The sequence below is a fragment of the Leptodactylus fuscus genome, chromosome 8, assembly GCF_031893055.1.
Source record: "Leptodactylus fuscus isolate aLepFus1 chromosome 8, aLepFus1.hap2, whole genome shotgun sequence".
In the NCBI taxonomy this organism is placed as follows: Eukaryota; Metazoa; Chordata; class Amphibia; order Anura; family Leptodactylidae; genus Leptodactylus; species Leptodactylus fuscus.
This window is the reverse complement of record NC_134272.1, coordinates 51,268,459-51,283,016: the sequence shown is the minus strand read 5'-3', so window position 1 is coordinate 51,283,016 and position 14,558 is coordinate 51,268,459. Positions and strand designations below refer to the sequence as shown.

At 41.6% G+C, this 14,558-nt stretch overlaps 1 protein-coding gene across 2 annotated transcripts in view; it reads right to left on the bottom strand.

Annotated features, from left to right (window-relative positions):
• Positions 1–14,558, bottom strand: part of SNX29 (sorting nexin 29) — a 412,861-nt gene that overhangs the window by 327,178 nt on the left and 71,125 nt on the right. For both annotated transcript variants that reach the window (XM_075285780.1, XM_075285781.1), the window contains exons 10-11: positions 14,430–14,523; positions 12,614–12,696 (exon numbers count right to left, since the gene is read on the bottom strand). In XM_075285780.1, the coding sequence (XP_075141881.1) occupies positions 12,614–12,696; positions 14,430–14,523 (177 nt within the window). The remainder of the gene's footprint in view (positions 1–12,613; positions 12,697–14,429; positions 14,524–14,558) is intronic.

The following is a 14,558-nucleotide window of genomic DNA, read 5'->3' as shown; positions in this document are numbered from 1 at the left end:
ACCCCAGATCTATCCCCCAGATTTGTCCTCCCATCCACAGTACACCGTGCACCCTATATCTCTCACCCACACTACACAATACACCCCACATCTTTCACATCCCCACAGTACACCAGGCACCTCACTTCTCTGCATGTTCCTCCACTGAAATGGGATACAACTTTTCTACATGTTCAAGGACCTTCTTGCAAGCACAGACACGCCTACTAGAGGCTATAGAGAGTCATGTGACTGTGATGTCAGACAGGTCCTTGCTGAGTAGTGATAGGCCAGGCAGAAGAGCAGAACAGGCACACAAACGTGACATGGTCAAGCTGTGTCACATGTCCCTCCATGTCACGAGCTCAGTGGTCAGAGGAGGAGTGTCAAAGAGCAGGCAAAGCCAGGAGAGTGGGGGCGTGGCTTCAAAAATAAAGAGACAGAAGTAGAAATGAAAATGTCTATGAGTAAATTTATTATTCATCATTGTGCTACACATTACAAACTGTTAGCTATAAAGTGGCCAACCCCTTTAACATATATAATTGAGAACATGTAGACTAAAGACATTAATAGGGAGTCTCACAATGTATATTCAGCTACCACCACCACATTACAGTGATTAGTAAAATAAATGGGTTATGTGTGTCATTTTTTTAGATTATGTAGATTGCACCTTGTTGATTTACCCGTACTGTCGATCATGTATTATAAACATTAACGTGAAGGGGGGAAGTTTCTGCCACCGATCTTCGGGTTTAATTATATGCCGTTTTGGGTGTTGTGTCTGTTCACAACTAAAGATGAGCGAACAGCGTTTGATCGAATAGCTATTCGATCGAATATCAGGTAGTTCGAGATATTCGATTCCAATTGAATACCACGCGGCAAACGCAGTAAAAATTTGTATCCCCTCCCACCTTCCCTGGCATTTTTTTGCACCAATAACTGTGCAGGGGAGGTGGGACAGGAACTACGACAACATAGGCATTGGAAAAAGCCATTGGCTGCTCAAATCAGGTGACCTCTGATTCATAAGAATAGTGTCAGCCATGTTCGTCTCATTTTAGTTTTGGAGAGATAGGGAGAGCTTGTTCTCAGGGTGAGAAACAGATTTTAGCCTTGTCTAGGCAGGAAAACATTCTTATAAAACAGCTCTTTTCAGAGCTACACTGCAGGAACACTGTACACATACAGTGAACCTGCCAATCATGCAGCAGGGTAGCAGCAAGGGACGGGGGGGGGGCGAGGACATGGATATCCAGCTGGGTATCCAGTCCACAGTCCAGGTACTGGAGAGGAGCTGCCAGCAGTGCCCCTCGTCAGTAGCAGAAGGGGGCGAGGACGTAGAAGTGGATATCTAGCTGGGTATCCAGTGCACAGTCCAGGTACTGGAGAGGGGCTGCCAGCACCCACTTCACTCATCCTCCTCCAACCCCAGCCCCTTCACCCTAACGTAATACTTAAAAAACCTCACTGATTAATTTTTTAGGGCTCCCCCCAAGAGCCAGCAATGCAATTTTTTAGGGCTCCCCATAAGGGCCTGCAATTCAATGTTTTAGGGCTCCACCCCAAGTGCCTGAAAATCAATGTTTTAGGGGTTACCCAAAGGGCCTAACATCCGCTGCTACAAGGCTCAATTCACCATAAGGGCCTACCATTCTGCTGGTGCAAGGCTCTACTCACCCAAAGGGCCTAACATTCTGCTGGTGCAATGCTCAACTCAATTAAGATTGCAACGTTTAGATGGCTTCTTTTCAAACCGAGGGTGATTCCTTTCGGTAAGATCTGATGGCTGTTTCCAGCCCTGATTATCCTGGTTGATTTTGTTCAGTAATGAGGCCAGCTCAGCATGAGGATCTTCTACGATAGGTTGTCCATGCCCACTAATAAGCATGAAGACTCGATCACAGTAAATGTTCTTATTTTTCTCCAATTCAATCTCTGAATGAACTACTCTGAAAGATGGCCTAGGCACTGCTGCAATGGAAATCACTGGCTTTTCCTGTTCTGGTTCCAAAGAGTCTGACTGCTGGTTGCTTGTACTGCAGCATTTGGAGTTGGGTTTGTCAGCCTTGTGATGAACTCCACACACCCACCCACCCACCCACACACAATGACCACAATGACAGTTAAGGGTGGGTATTGTTGGATTTCCCATTGCCTATTCCATGCGTGGTTGTCATGGGCAACATGATTTAAAGGGGTGCTTGGTAATGTTTCTTTAGCTTAAAATGTGGGTTTCTGTCCATACAATTGGGGAGGAAAGAAGATTTCCAGGTATTTTTCCACTTTCATAGAGGTTTTTTTGAGTGTGGAACGCGCGTAGCTGATAGGCTGTGATGTTGGGGTAAAACAGTGACTTGGGCGTGTTAGATGCCCCCAGGCATGCTTGCCCTGCTGTCCCAGTTGCATTGCAGAGGTGTTGTCATCATTTGCTGAGGTGTCATAGTGGACTTGGTGACCCTCCTTAGGCGAATAGTGGTTTCCCCTGAAACGAACGTTTTTTTCCCATAGACTATAATGGGATTTGATATTCGTTCGAATAGTTGAATATTGAGGGGCTATTCGAATCGAATATTTCACTACTCATCTCTAGTCACAACACTAGGAGGTAAGGGGCCACCTATTTGGCAATCTTACCTATCCATTTGTACCTAATTCCTACACTATATTACCACTCGGTGTCTCTCTTCCTTCTCTGTATCTACTTTTGTAGATTTGGATAAAGAGAACTTGGAGTGGAATCAGGTCTGATATATCTGCAGTTATCCCAAGTTCACATTACAATAGGGGACATAGAGAATTAGATGTAATGGGGAGATGTGACATGTTAGGTATCATAGGGGATATATAGAATATCGGATAGCATGGTGGACATATGAAAAAGTGATACATCATAGGGGACATATAACAGTGTTGGATATCAAGGGGGACATGAGGAATAATGTCAGCTATCAGGGAGGTCATGTGGAGTAATACCAGGTATAATGGCAGAACGTGGAAAAAAAGTCACAAATTATGAGGGCCATACAGAAAAATATTACATATAATGGGAAATTCTAGAATAATATCAGCTATAACGATGGGAAACAGGAAATAAAATAAAATCTGGGGGAGGAAAATAATGAGAGATTTAATGGAGGGATGTGTGAAATGACAGCTATCATGGGGGGCATATAAAAAAATGTTGTATTTCATAAAGGACATGTGGAACAATTCAAGACTCCAGACTTTAACGCCAAATATCATTGGGACATGTGGAAGAATGTCAAATATAATAGGGAACAAGTGAAATAACGGTAACAGAGGCCACCTGATGAATATTGCCAGACATCAAGGGGGACATATGGAATAATGGCAGGCATCATGTGAAGGTGGAGAAATTCTGATATAATAGGGGTTTACAACCACTATATAGTTGTAAGGAGAGTGCTACTAAGGTCGTGTTAGACACAACATTTTCCTGCCTTTTTATCAGCGTACCAATGCCAGATTATGATGTTGGCACAAGCTGCCCCGATCTACTCCTAGCCTGACTTTTCTGATCCACAAGCCTCCCAATGAGCATAGAACATGACCAGCATTTAAGTTTTTTTTATACCAATTGTTTTCATCTTTTTTTATTTTGGTGGGTTAAGGCTCTGTTCACATATGATACCTACCAGGGGTGAGCACAGTTAACGTCCATGAGCAAAAGTTAATGTCCGCTGCTGTCATCCTATGAAGGAAGACAGCAACAGTGTGAACCCAGGCTAAACTATCTGCAGGGTTGAGTTGGGCTCTGATGACAAACATAATTTGGCTTTGTGGATAGGTAAAAAAAAGTCAGATAGCAGAAATTCCCAACAACCATTAGAACCCGATACTACAAGTAGAATTTTTTCAAATATTGGAAAATCTTTCCTATATTTAACACAGTAAATGGAAGGATCCTGGGTGTTAATGAGACATATGCTAGGGCTGCCCATAGACATATTAGTGAATACAATTAATAGCTCTTTATGTCATTTGCCATCTGTTTTATGTTTAGTGACACTTTGAGATGGCTCCTAACCTGTGACAAGAAAAATATCTACATCTGGCTTTTATACTGCACGATCTACTAAGTTAACCAATGTTATTCATCTATAATTGTTATGGGACTACAAAGCACAGCATAACCTGCTTTTCTTACAGGTATAGTACAAGGTCTGACCTTTCTGTAAATGAACATCACAACCGAATCCAACCGGTGTCTCATTGTAGATTAACAATTTGCTGCAGTAAGCACAAACAGGCTGTAACCCATAAGAGCGGCGCAGATACTAGCCGTCATTCCTACAGCACCCCAGGGAGGATAAAGCCAGTGCTGCTTGCTTCTAGTTACAGAACATTTTATTTAATATGGCCCATAATCATCACTTACAGCGAAGCGTCACATGGCTTTATGCCTCTGTGAGGATTTACGTTATTTACTACTTATATGCAGGCATAACTGCAAACTGCTTCCAGGATGATCTACTCCATGTAACCTATTTATGAGACATTCGAGAATACGGGAGTGCACTTTCCTATACGTACCCCCCTTTATGTCTGCCAACAAGCACAGAAAGAATGGCCGCCGTACACTTCAGTTCTCCTGTGCTTTTGTTATTGTGCAATCCTATTCCATATTTTATACCTGCCAACCATTTAGAATGTGGTTGCTATGCAACAAGCGAGAAGCCTCCGTTATTTAGGACCCACACTAATGGCGGTGGGATAGCCACTTTACACAGAAGATTTCCCCGGTATACACACAGATGTAATAATAGAAGACAGACATGCACGTATACAGACAGGTCATCGTGTTACTTAGCATTCTCCTAATTAGTCCCACTTTACGGAGGACGTCACCCATCGTATACAGTATTTCCAGGGGAATTCTCCATTTTATGTGATGATTTTTTATTTCACACATTCAACAGTTACCATGGACCGCGCTCCACTTACAGATATTGTTTTCTTCTCTTCTTTTTTTTTTTTTAACCTCTCTTGGGAATCTAGAAATGAAACACTAGGAAGTGGATGCAGGATTTTAGCTAGTTACATGTTAAATAAGAAACAACAGAGAGCAGGAAAAGAATAGAAAAGATCAATTTCTCCCCCTGGTGGTCACAATTTATCATAGCAGCTACAGATGTAGCAGAGCTGGACATTTCTTGCTCTCCATTAATTTTATAAGGTCGAGTTCACATATGTCTGTTCTAGGAAAAATGGATCTGTGTAATGATGGACCACAACGAATCCTGAGAGTCCCCAATGACTACGATGGGGTTAATTGAGTGCCCACAAGACAGAAAAAAAAGTCAGGCTTGCAGGACTTTTTCTTCCAGGATTTCTGACTGACTCCATGCTGGAGAGGCACCTTGTGCAAACCTCACCCGAAAAAGGACATTTCCAGTCAGGTTGGAGGCAGGTTAAATGGCCTAATATTATGTATTACGTAAGCCTTCACAAATGGAACAGCAAACACTATAATGTTTCACCCTGACTAAGTGGCACCTAAAACTAACAGCAGGAACGCAATCCAACTGCTAAAACCGAACCACACACGACCTCCCCTCCTATAACGTCGCCTTAGAATAGACCTCGGCATTCTCAACCACCCCAGTCGCTGTCCCATAGTCACAGCATAGACTACTGTTAGGATATGTTCAGATGCTGCAGATTTCTTCCAGATTTCACAAAGAAATGACAACTAAATACACATGAGAGGTTATGATAACCCCATCTACACATAGCGGGAAAAACAGGTGCAGAATTCAGGACGTACAACTGCATTTCAATTTTACCGCACACACAATCTGTTGTGGAAGTGTGGGGAATTTTTATCAAATTAGCCTTAGCCATATAAAGTGAGTAAAATCAGTAGGAAATCCATAGAAAGATCCATATCAAAATGAACATGTTGGACTTGCATATATTGTACAGATCAGCAGAACACTGGTAACACTTGCGACCTTACCCCTAACTATCCACAAAAATACTTGTACGATCGCCTACATTTGACTGTTCTGCAAATACAGATAAGAATTGACAGGTTTCATAATTCGGGGAACTTGAATACGGCTTGGACATCCGTCCGCAAAAACGCAGTTGTGTGTATGGGCCCATATAAATGAATGGGTCTATACCTGAAACTGCAATTACTGGTAAAAACTACAGTCGTGTGCCTGAGGCCTAACCATGGTACTGGCGGGTTTTGAGAGACTCTTCCCATATACCCAAAGGGACATATCTAAGATATTCATAGGGAAACCAGTCAGAGTTTTACTGTAGGGATCGCAACTCAACCTGCTGAACAGGACCAGATCCAATTCCCAATTACAATTGATTCCTCCCCCCATCATCATCTCCTCATCTCCTATCTAAAGTCCTATTTTCATAGTCACAGAAAATGTTGAACGCATCTAAAACATTATAAAACGTGCAGAAGTGCCCTAAAATTAGGATGAATATTGTATCTCTTCAATATTTTTTCTGCATGCCTACCAAATGACTGAATGGAGTATGTAGATCACGGGGATGCCCGCTGTGTCTTCAGACGTCTTAGGTGCTTTATCATATAGTAATTGACAAGGACTTCTCTTTTGGAGAACTATTTTCGCTCCAGGCTAAGAAGAAACGTCAGACTTATGGAGCTTTTACCTGTCAACAAACTTATACTTTATTTCAATAGCACCTTTCCAAAGATCTTTAGCCCTCCTCAGCTGGAACAGCCAAAGCCTAAACTGACCATAACAGGATCTCAGCCGAGCAGTGCTGTCAAAAGCCTAAATGTCATATAATCTGGATTGTGACACCATATTAACTCTTACAAACTGAGGTGTTTTGGGTACTGGGGGAGTTCACTTTACGGTTACTAATGTCTCAGAGTGGGTACCCTTTGCAACAAAATCTAATCTAAAACATAGCTTTTATTCAATCAGTTAAAAGCTTAGAGTGTGTGCCCCTATGTGTAGGCGGGTTCCCCACAGGAATTAGTTGATATCCCTGTAGACAATTCTCACTCTAACAGGATAAAGTAGCAAACAAGGGGTTAATGTGAGTATAAGCTGCGCAGCGTGCGCTTAGGTGCAGCCATGGTGCTATTGAATCCAGCGCAGAGAAACTCTAGATAACCCCTTATGTATATCTAAATAAATGGCTGATACCTTGCCATGAGCACTCCCATAAAAATCCACTAGTGTTCCATAGGGGTTCTCCCCTGTATTAAATCATCGCAACAGGATAATATGAAAGGAGTCCTTAGTCACATATACTCCAGGAGTAAGGCAAGTATTCAGTCCAGTCTCTACTCCCATACTATTGACAGTGGCATCATGAAAAATCCACTTGGATCCTAAGACTCACTGAGGAAGTGCTCTATGGGAAAAAGAAACATAGTCCAGATCTAAATATTCACTGATAGAAGTCCAATCAGCCCCTGCGCCTAGATATCTATCCTTTATCCCTCAGTCTCTGCGCGTTTCGCTAACAATAATATAGCTCCTCAGGAGACCTCTTTGTTCTATTCACCACCTCCCCCCCCCCCCCAAAAAAAAGGACAACTGCCGTAAAAAACGCAGTTCCCGGGACCCTGATGGTGGTTTTAGGAGACGCATACTAGACCATATGGGGCATGTTGCAAGGAGGGCAGATACCCCCATTGAAAATCATTTCTGGGATGCACATAATGGTGACGTCCCAGATCTACAAGATTGGGAATTTGGGACAATGTGATCCTTCGCAAAGAGGCTCAGTGGATCTTCAAGTTTCGATCAGTGAAGCCACTGGGCCTCAATCATTTCATATCATTTACCCCCTGCGCTGGATTCAATAGCGCCATGGCTGCAAAGCTTATACTCCTATTAACCCCTTGTTTGCTACTTTATCCTGTTATAGTGGGAATTCTCTACAGGAATATCAACTAATTCCTGTGGGGAACCCGCCTATACATAGGGGCACACTCTCTAGGCTTTTAACTGATTGAATAAAAGTTATGTTTTAGATGAGATTTTGTTACAAAGGGTACCCACTCTGAATAGTCATTCATTTTTGGTAGTCCTTTATCCAATATATACTCCATACCATTACCAATGTCCTTTGCCGTCTTCAGTCATAGGATGATAACAACAGTCATTAGCTGTCATAAAATGGCGCCATCTTCCATCATGTTTGTTTACTTTTGTAATGGAAGATAAAGTCATAAAGTTGGATCGGACATGCAGCAAGCGGAAACACTACAGCACAGGCCACTTTGTGATGCAGATTTATTCACACGCGCATGAGATTCAGTGGTGTATGGACAAGGTTGCAGTCACATTTGCGTTGGAGACTCAGTCATAATGTCCGCCTGATATTGACGGATCAAATAAGCCCTGCATGCACAGCTTTTTCTTTCACCTTCACAACACCCAACAGACCCCATATTATAGTCAATAGGATCCATCAAGCTCCATACGTAACCGCTATTTTAGTGGTCCGCCTATCTGTTGTCTTGGTCCGTCAAAGGCCAATGATAATGTGAACTTGGTGAACTTGGCACCATTCAGATCATGGTTTTTTTTCCATCTGTTTAGTAGCTTGCAAAAGAGCAAAAAATGAACACAAATGTATTGCCAACAACTTACATAGAGATCATTATTTAAAAAATATGGATCATGCGGCCGCAAAGTTACGAGCGCAAAATTACGCGCCGTATACGATCGTAACCCCCAATAAAATCAATGGGATCTTTTTTGAGCGCGCAAACTCTGACACGCGTATACGTGCCAGATTGCGCGGCAGTTTACTCTGTGTGAACAGCCCCTAAATGCCCTGTGTAACACTGGCCTCAAGGAGCCTAAGGCACTCTGTATATACAGTGCCTCTGAAGCAACATTATCCTTACAGAATAGACTGGAGCACAACAAGACTATTTCAGGGATACATTATGGGCCTGTAGACAGCTAGAAATGCCATATTGTGAATCTATACAACACATATTCATTATACAGCGATGTGCGAGAGTCCCAGGGCTGATAACATTGATACTATTGAAGTGTTTCTTAGTTTTTCTCACAAAAGTAACTGAGTTTAGAATTGCTCTCACGTTAAATCCCTTATTCGTGGGTGTGCATAGAACATTGTGCAAATTTCAAGCAGAAGGAAATGTTTAATATATTGATCCCAGCTGTGTGTACATTCCCTGACTGTTAAATATCCCCTTATCATTGAAATATTCCGTCTGATTAAGAAAAATTACAATTATTCACAAGTTCTATCTAGGTTAATTAGGGTTAGGACTTTTTGCATTTTAGATTTCCATGTCGGCCGCATGGAATAATTACACACAGAAAACTAGGAGCGCGTCCAAAATATGCATGCAGTTACTTGTTAGACTGGAATGGATCTGGCATAGCAATTAAAATATTAATTGGCTTAGCCTTTCATTCTGTGTAGGGTTTTTTATTTTTTATTTTGCCCATAAGAAAAATAAGGTGTTCTGGTATATACTGTGACTGGATGCATGAAAGGCATCATTCCTAGGCTATTTAGCAGAATATAGGTCACATACTTAGACCTCGATTACTCAGAGATATTTAGAGGAATGGCTGGGGTGGAGTTACCTTTTAATTATACCTATTCCATTAAAGGTACATGTAGAGCAGCCTGCATATCATTGTTGGCACTCTGCTCATGAACACAGCTATACTCTAGTTATAAAACAGGTTAAAGGGGTTGACCACTTTCAGACCAATACTGAGGAACAAATAATTTGTACAATGAAAAAATATATACAATTTTGCAATATATTTTCTGTATCAATTACTCGGGGTTTTCTTGATCTCTGCTTGCTGTCATTCATTCTGTTACTTCTAGAAGATGTCTGACCATGGTCATGTGATTTACGGTCCATGGTCATGTGATGAGCACACAGGTGCACAGCTGATTACCAGGTAGATGTCTGATTATTCTGCTGTGACTGTAACGAGCTGTGCACCTGTGTACTCATCACATGACCATGGACCGGAAATCACATGACCATGGTCAGACTTTTATCCTCTAGAACAGGGGTAGGCAACCTTTTTTGTTCGGCGTGCCGATTTAAATAAAAAAATCAAAGATGAGGTCCTCGGAGTGCCGGGCAATAATTGTAAAGCTGATGACACCTACACTAAAGTCATATAGCACAAACCACAACATAGGGGTGCTGTCATACTGCGCTCCCAGCCACATGCGCTTACTACTATTTGCCTGGATACACATGTTCTTTTCCATTAGAAGCAATGTAACATATGTAACCCACAATTAGTGGTAATGTATGTGACTGGGAGCAGAGTAAGGTCATACCTGTAAAGCGCTGACACACAATGTACTTGGATGCTCCATCCAGTCCCTTGGCCCTTCAGTTTTCTGTAAGTGAAACAGATTAATTTCAGTCACTTTTAGTTCCTGGTGGTGCAGTAACCGCAAAACCCTAGCCAGGAATTAATGGGTGTCACACTTACACCAAAGTGACCGCACTGGTGCCCAGGAACTGGATTTGGCTATAATTGCATCTAGTTACAGTGTCACCACCCAATAGAATCACACCAAGTCTGAGGCCCCACATTACAAAAATGCAGCTTTTTTTGTTGCAGATTTAGCTGCGGTTTTTTTTCCGTCAAAGCCAAGAATGACTAGAAAAGGAACGGGAAATATATAGAAAGCTTCTTATATGTCTCCCTCCTGCTCAATCTACTCCAGGCTTCGGCTCAAAAAACACAGCAAAATCTGCAACAAAAAAAAGCTGTTTCTGCAACGTGGGGCTTTAGCCTAAGGCTGAGGCCCCCATGTTGTGAGAACACAGCTTTTTTGTTGAATATTTTGCTGCGTTTTTTTGAGCCTAAGGGCTCGTTCACATCTGCGCCCGGTCTCCGTTCTGCAGGTTTCCGTTTCCTGCACAAAACAGAGGCAGGAGACGGAAACCTGCAGGTCGTGAGCGTCGGTGAGCGTTTTATGCTCTCCGCCGCAAAACCGTTTTTTTTAAATCGGACACAGAGTCGGACATGCAGTACTCTGTGTCCGATTTTAAAAACCGGACATTTTGGCCCAGATACACAGCCACAAAAAATTGCTGTATATATGGGTCAATTGAAATGTATAGGTCTGTACTCTTATCCAAAGTTGTGGATAAAAAGTCTGGTCATGTATATTACAGCTTAGTAACTCATATTAATAGCAGTTAACCCCAATATGTCCCTCACATTAACCAACTGTGTGCTTTACATAAGGGATACTGATATGTGAGACATATGGAGGTAATAAGTGAACATCTTCATTATATAGGTCCTTTATTAGTACCCCTATATGTCTCACACATCAGTAACCCTTATGTGAGCCACACAGGGGTTAATATGAGGGATATGATGGGGTTAACTGTTATTAATGTGAGGCACATGGAGTTACTAACACTAAATTAATAACCCGAAATGCCTGACAGTAATAAGAATAGTTAGTAACACACGTACCTGGTGTTTTTACTTTCACTTTGCTTCTCTCCTCAGGGCTGCAGACGGCAGGAGCTCCTCACGTGTAGCAGCAGGTCCAGGGAGCCCTTATCCTGTGCAGTGAGAGGCTGAGAGGCTCATCTCTGATTGGTGGCAGGGAGGGAAGGGGGCGTGTCCTACACCTCGGCTTTAGCCGAGCTTCTGAAAGGACGCTCGCTCTCTCAATTTAGTGCATGAAGGTTGCAGGCTGGCTGCCGTGCCAGCAAAATATGCCTCGCGTGCCACTCTTGGCACGCGTGCCAGGGGTTGCCGACCCCTGCTCTAGAAGTAACAGAATGAATGAGAACAAGCAGAGATCTAGAAAACTGTGAGGAATTGATACAGAAAGTATATTGGAAAATTGTACAACTTTTTATTACACAGACCATAACAAATAGTACCCATTTGTCTCTCAATATTGGTCTGAAAGTGGCCAACCCCTTCAAGTCTATGCACACTACAGACCCCATAGACTGTAAGTCCTCGCGGGCAGGGCCCTCTACCCCACCGTGCCAGTCGGTTACTGTTAGTATTATATCTACCTGTATATTTTGTGTACTGTATGTAACCCCCAAATGTAAAGCACCATGGAATTAATGGTGCTATATAAATAAAGAATAATAATAATAATTCAGACATCTAGCTAGAATATGCTGAACTTCTTCAGAGCAGTATAATAAGGCTAAGTTCACATCTGCGCCAGGTCTCCAGCACAAATCTTTTAGTAATCGTCAGAAGGAAAAGTGCTGTAAGTATGACTTTTTCATCCGGTGATTTCAGCGAAGAAAAAAAGAAAAACCAAATACTCGAAGAACATCCAAAGACCCCCATTATAGTCAATGAGGTCCCTTTGGCTCTGTTCCCGTTTGTCATTTTAGAATCCAATGTACCAGAAAAATGGAAATCAGAGCACAGATGTGAATGTGGCTTAAGATGATAGATTCACTTTTACATTTTAGTAACTTTGGAACAAAAAAGAGTGCTGGAAGGTGAGAGAGCAAACCCTTACCCTGGGTAAGATACATTACAACATTTTCATGTCTTCACAAGTGCTAAGGTATGAACTTTTTTTTACCAATACTGAAGATCAAAATGATCAATAACCAGGCAGCACTTACTGATTGTCATTGCGTCTGGCCCCTGCTCGGCAGGCAGTACACTGCTTATTGTAGTCACAGGTGCTGGAGGACTGGCTTCCATGCTATATGGCCAGAAAAAAAAAAGACATACAGTTACAGAGATGGAAATGGAAATGAATATAGCCATTGTTAACTATTCACAATGCGCCCCTGATGAAATAATAAATTCTCTTTTCCAACATTCAAAGTACCACCTGTGCTAGGAGGCTCGCTCTAATACTGCATCATTTTCATATTTTCTGGCACAAATTTAGGTATAATCTTCTTTAATGTGAACATGAAATTGGACCAACGATTCTAACAGAAACTACGTGAAATGGAAGAAACACCACATCTGCATATAAATGAGCAGTTCACACATTGATTCCTCACATGGTTGGAGGTTTTTTTTCCCACTTTGGCTCCTTTTAAAAGGCGGAATCATTAATAGCCAGCAAAACAAAAATAAAAATGAGAGATGTAACAGAGCTGAGATTGTAATATGGTGGTAAGTTAGGAGAAAATAACGTCTGCCAGTAAATACAGTGCAGAATCCTAACATAATAAGTGAACACCGCACAGATGGAGGGATAATCTCAGCTCAGGTACTTCTGTATGTGGAGTTTATCTATCGTGGCGAGAGTTGGCTACACACGAGTAAATAAATAAAATAAATAGAAAGTGGCAAACTGAAGAGTAAAGTCATACGAGATCATGGGCTGGTTCACTCAAAGGAATTTGTCAGACAAAACAATTCTGTTTAAGGAATTTAAAGCAGATTTTGGAAGCTGACTTTGATGCAGATTCTGAAAATCTGTTCCAAAACCTGCCCCCTAATCATTTCAATGGGCATTTCAGATGGATTCTACCCGAAGAACAAGCAAGACGCTTCTTTTTTCTGCCAGCTGATAAATTCAACTAGCAGAAAAAAAAAATCTGCCTTTGACTCCCTTTGAAATTAATGGGAAGCAGATTTCAGGCAGAATTTGGAGATCATTTTGAGCAGAATCTGCCTCAAAATCAGCTTCAAATTCCTAAGTGTAAAGCAAGGCAGCTTAAAGGGCTTATCTGGTTTGTAACATAGATGGCCTACAGTTAGGAGAGGCCATCAATACTCGATCTGCGGGGTCCAACACGCGGGCCTTATGAAGAACACATGCCTGAACCAAACAAGCCTACAGTGTATATGAAAGAGAAGTGTCAATAGCTTTTTGGTCTAAAGCATGAAGCCTTAGATTCTGATTCAAATAAAGTAAATACAGGACTGTGAAGTGCCAGCCTTAGGCCTTATTCACACATCAGTGATTGTAAGCCAAAATTTGGAATGGAGACTAATAATAATAATAATAGTAATACATTTTATTCTGGGATCTGAAGGCCCTCTGGTACCTTAGTCACAATGATCATTTTATGACTAAGAACCTAAAAGGACTTGAAATACATCAATGACCTGCTATATGTTGCTTTAAAAAGATTGCAATAAACTCCAGAATTTATGGTATGTCGTAATGCCAGATCTTTTTGTTTTCCGTTTGCAATCGGTGTCTCAGCTGCTTTATCTACATCTGCGAGATGAGAAACAGCAGAGGATGCTCGTATATCTTAGTTGCTTGTGTTTCTGGCTTTGGCTTACAAACACTGAGGAAAAATATTGACCAAAATACAGAAGTGCGAATAAAGCCTGATAGAGATTTATTGTGTTGGACTATTACTATAAAAACATATTTGATTTATTTTACACTTATTTTATTTCTTTACTACAATTTTTATATTGTCAAATTGATACTGTTTTGTAACTGTATTCACTATATTTTACCTGAACTGGATGTCTGATCCTCTCTGGGCCAACTCTACAGCAAGGGCAGCAGTGACATTTTCATCTCCATATGGTAAATTATTCAACCCGGAATCTGCATTTAGAGCGATCGTAAGTCATATCACTAAA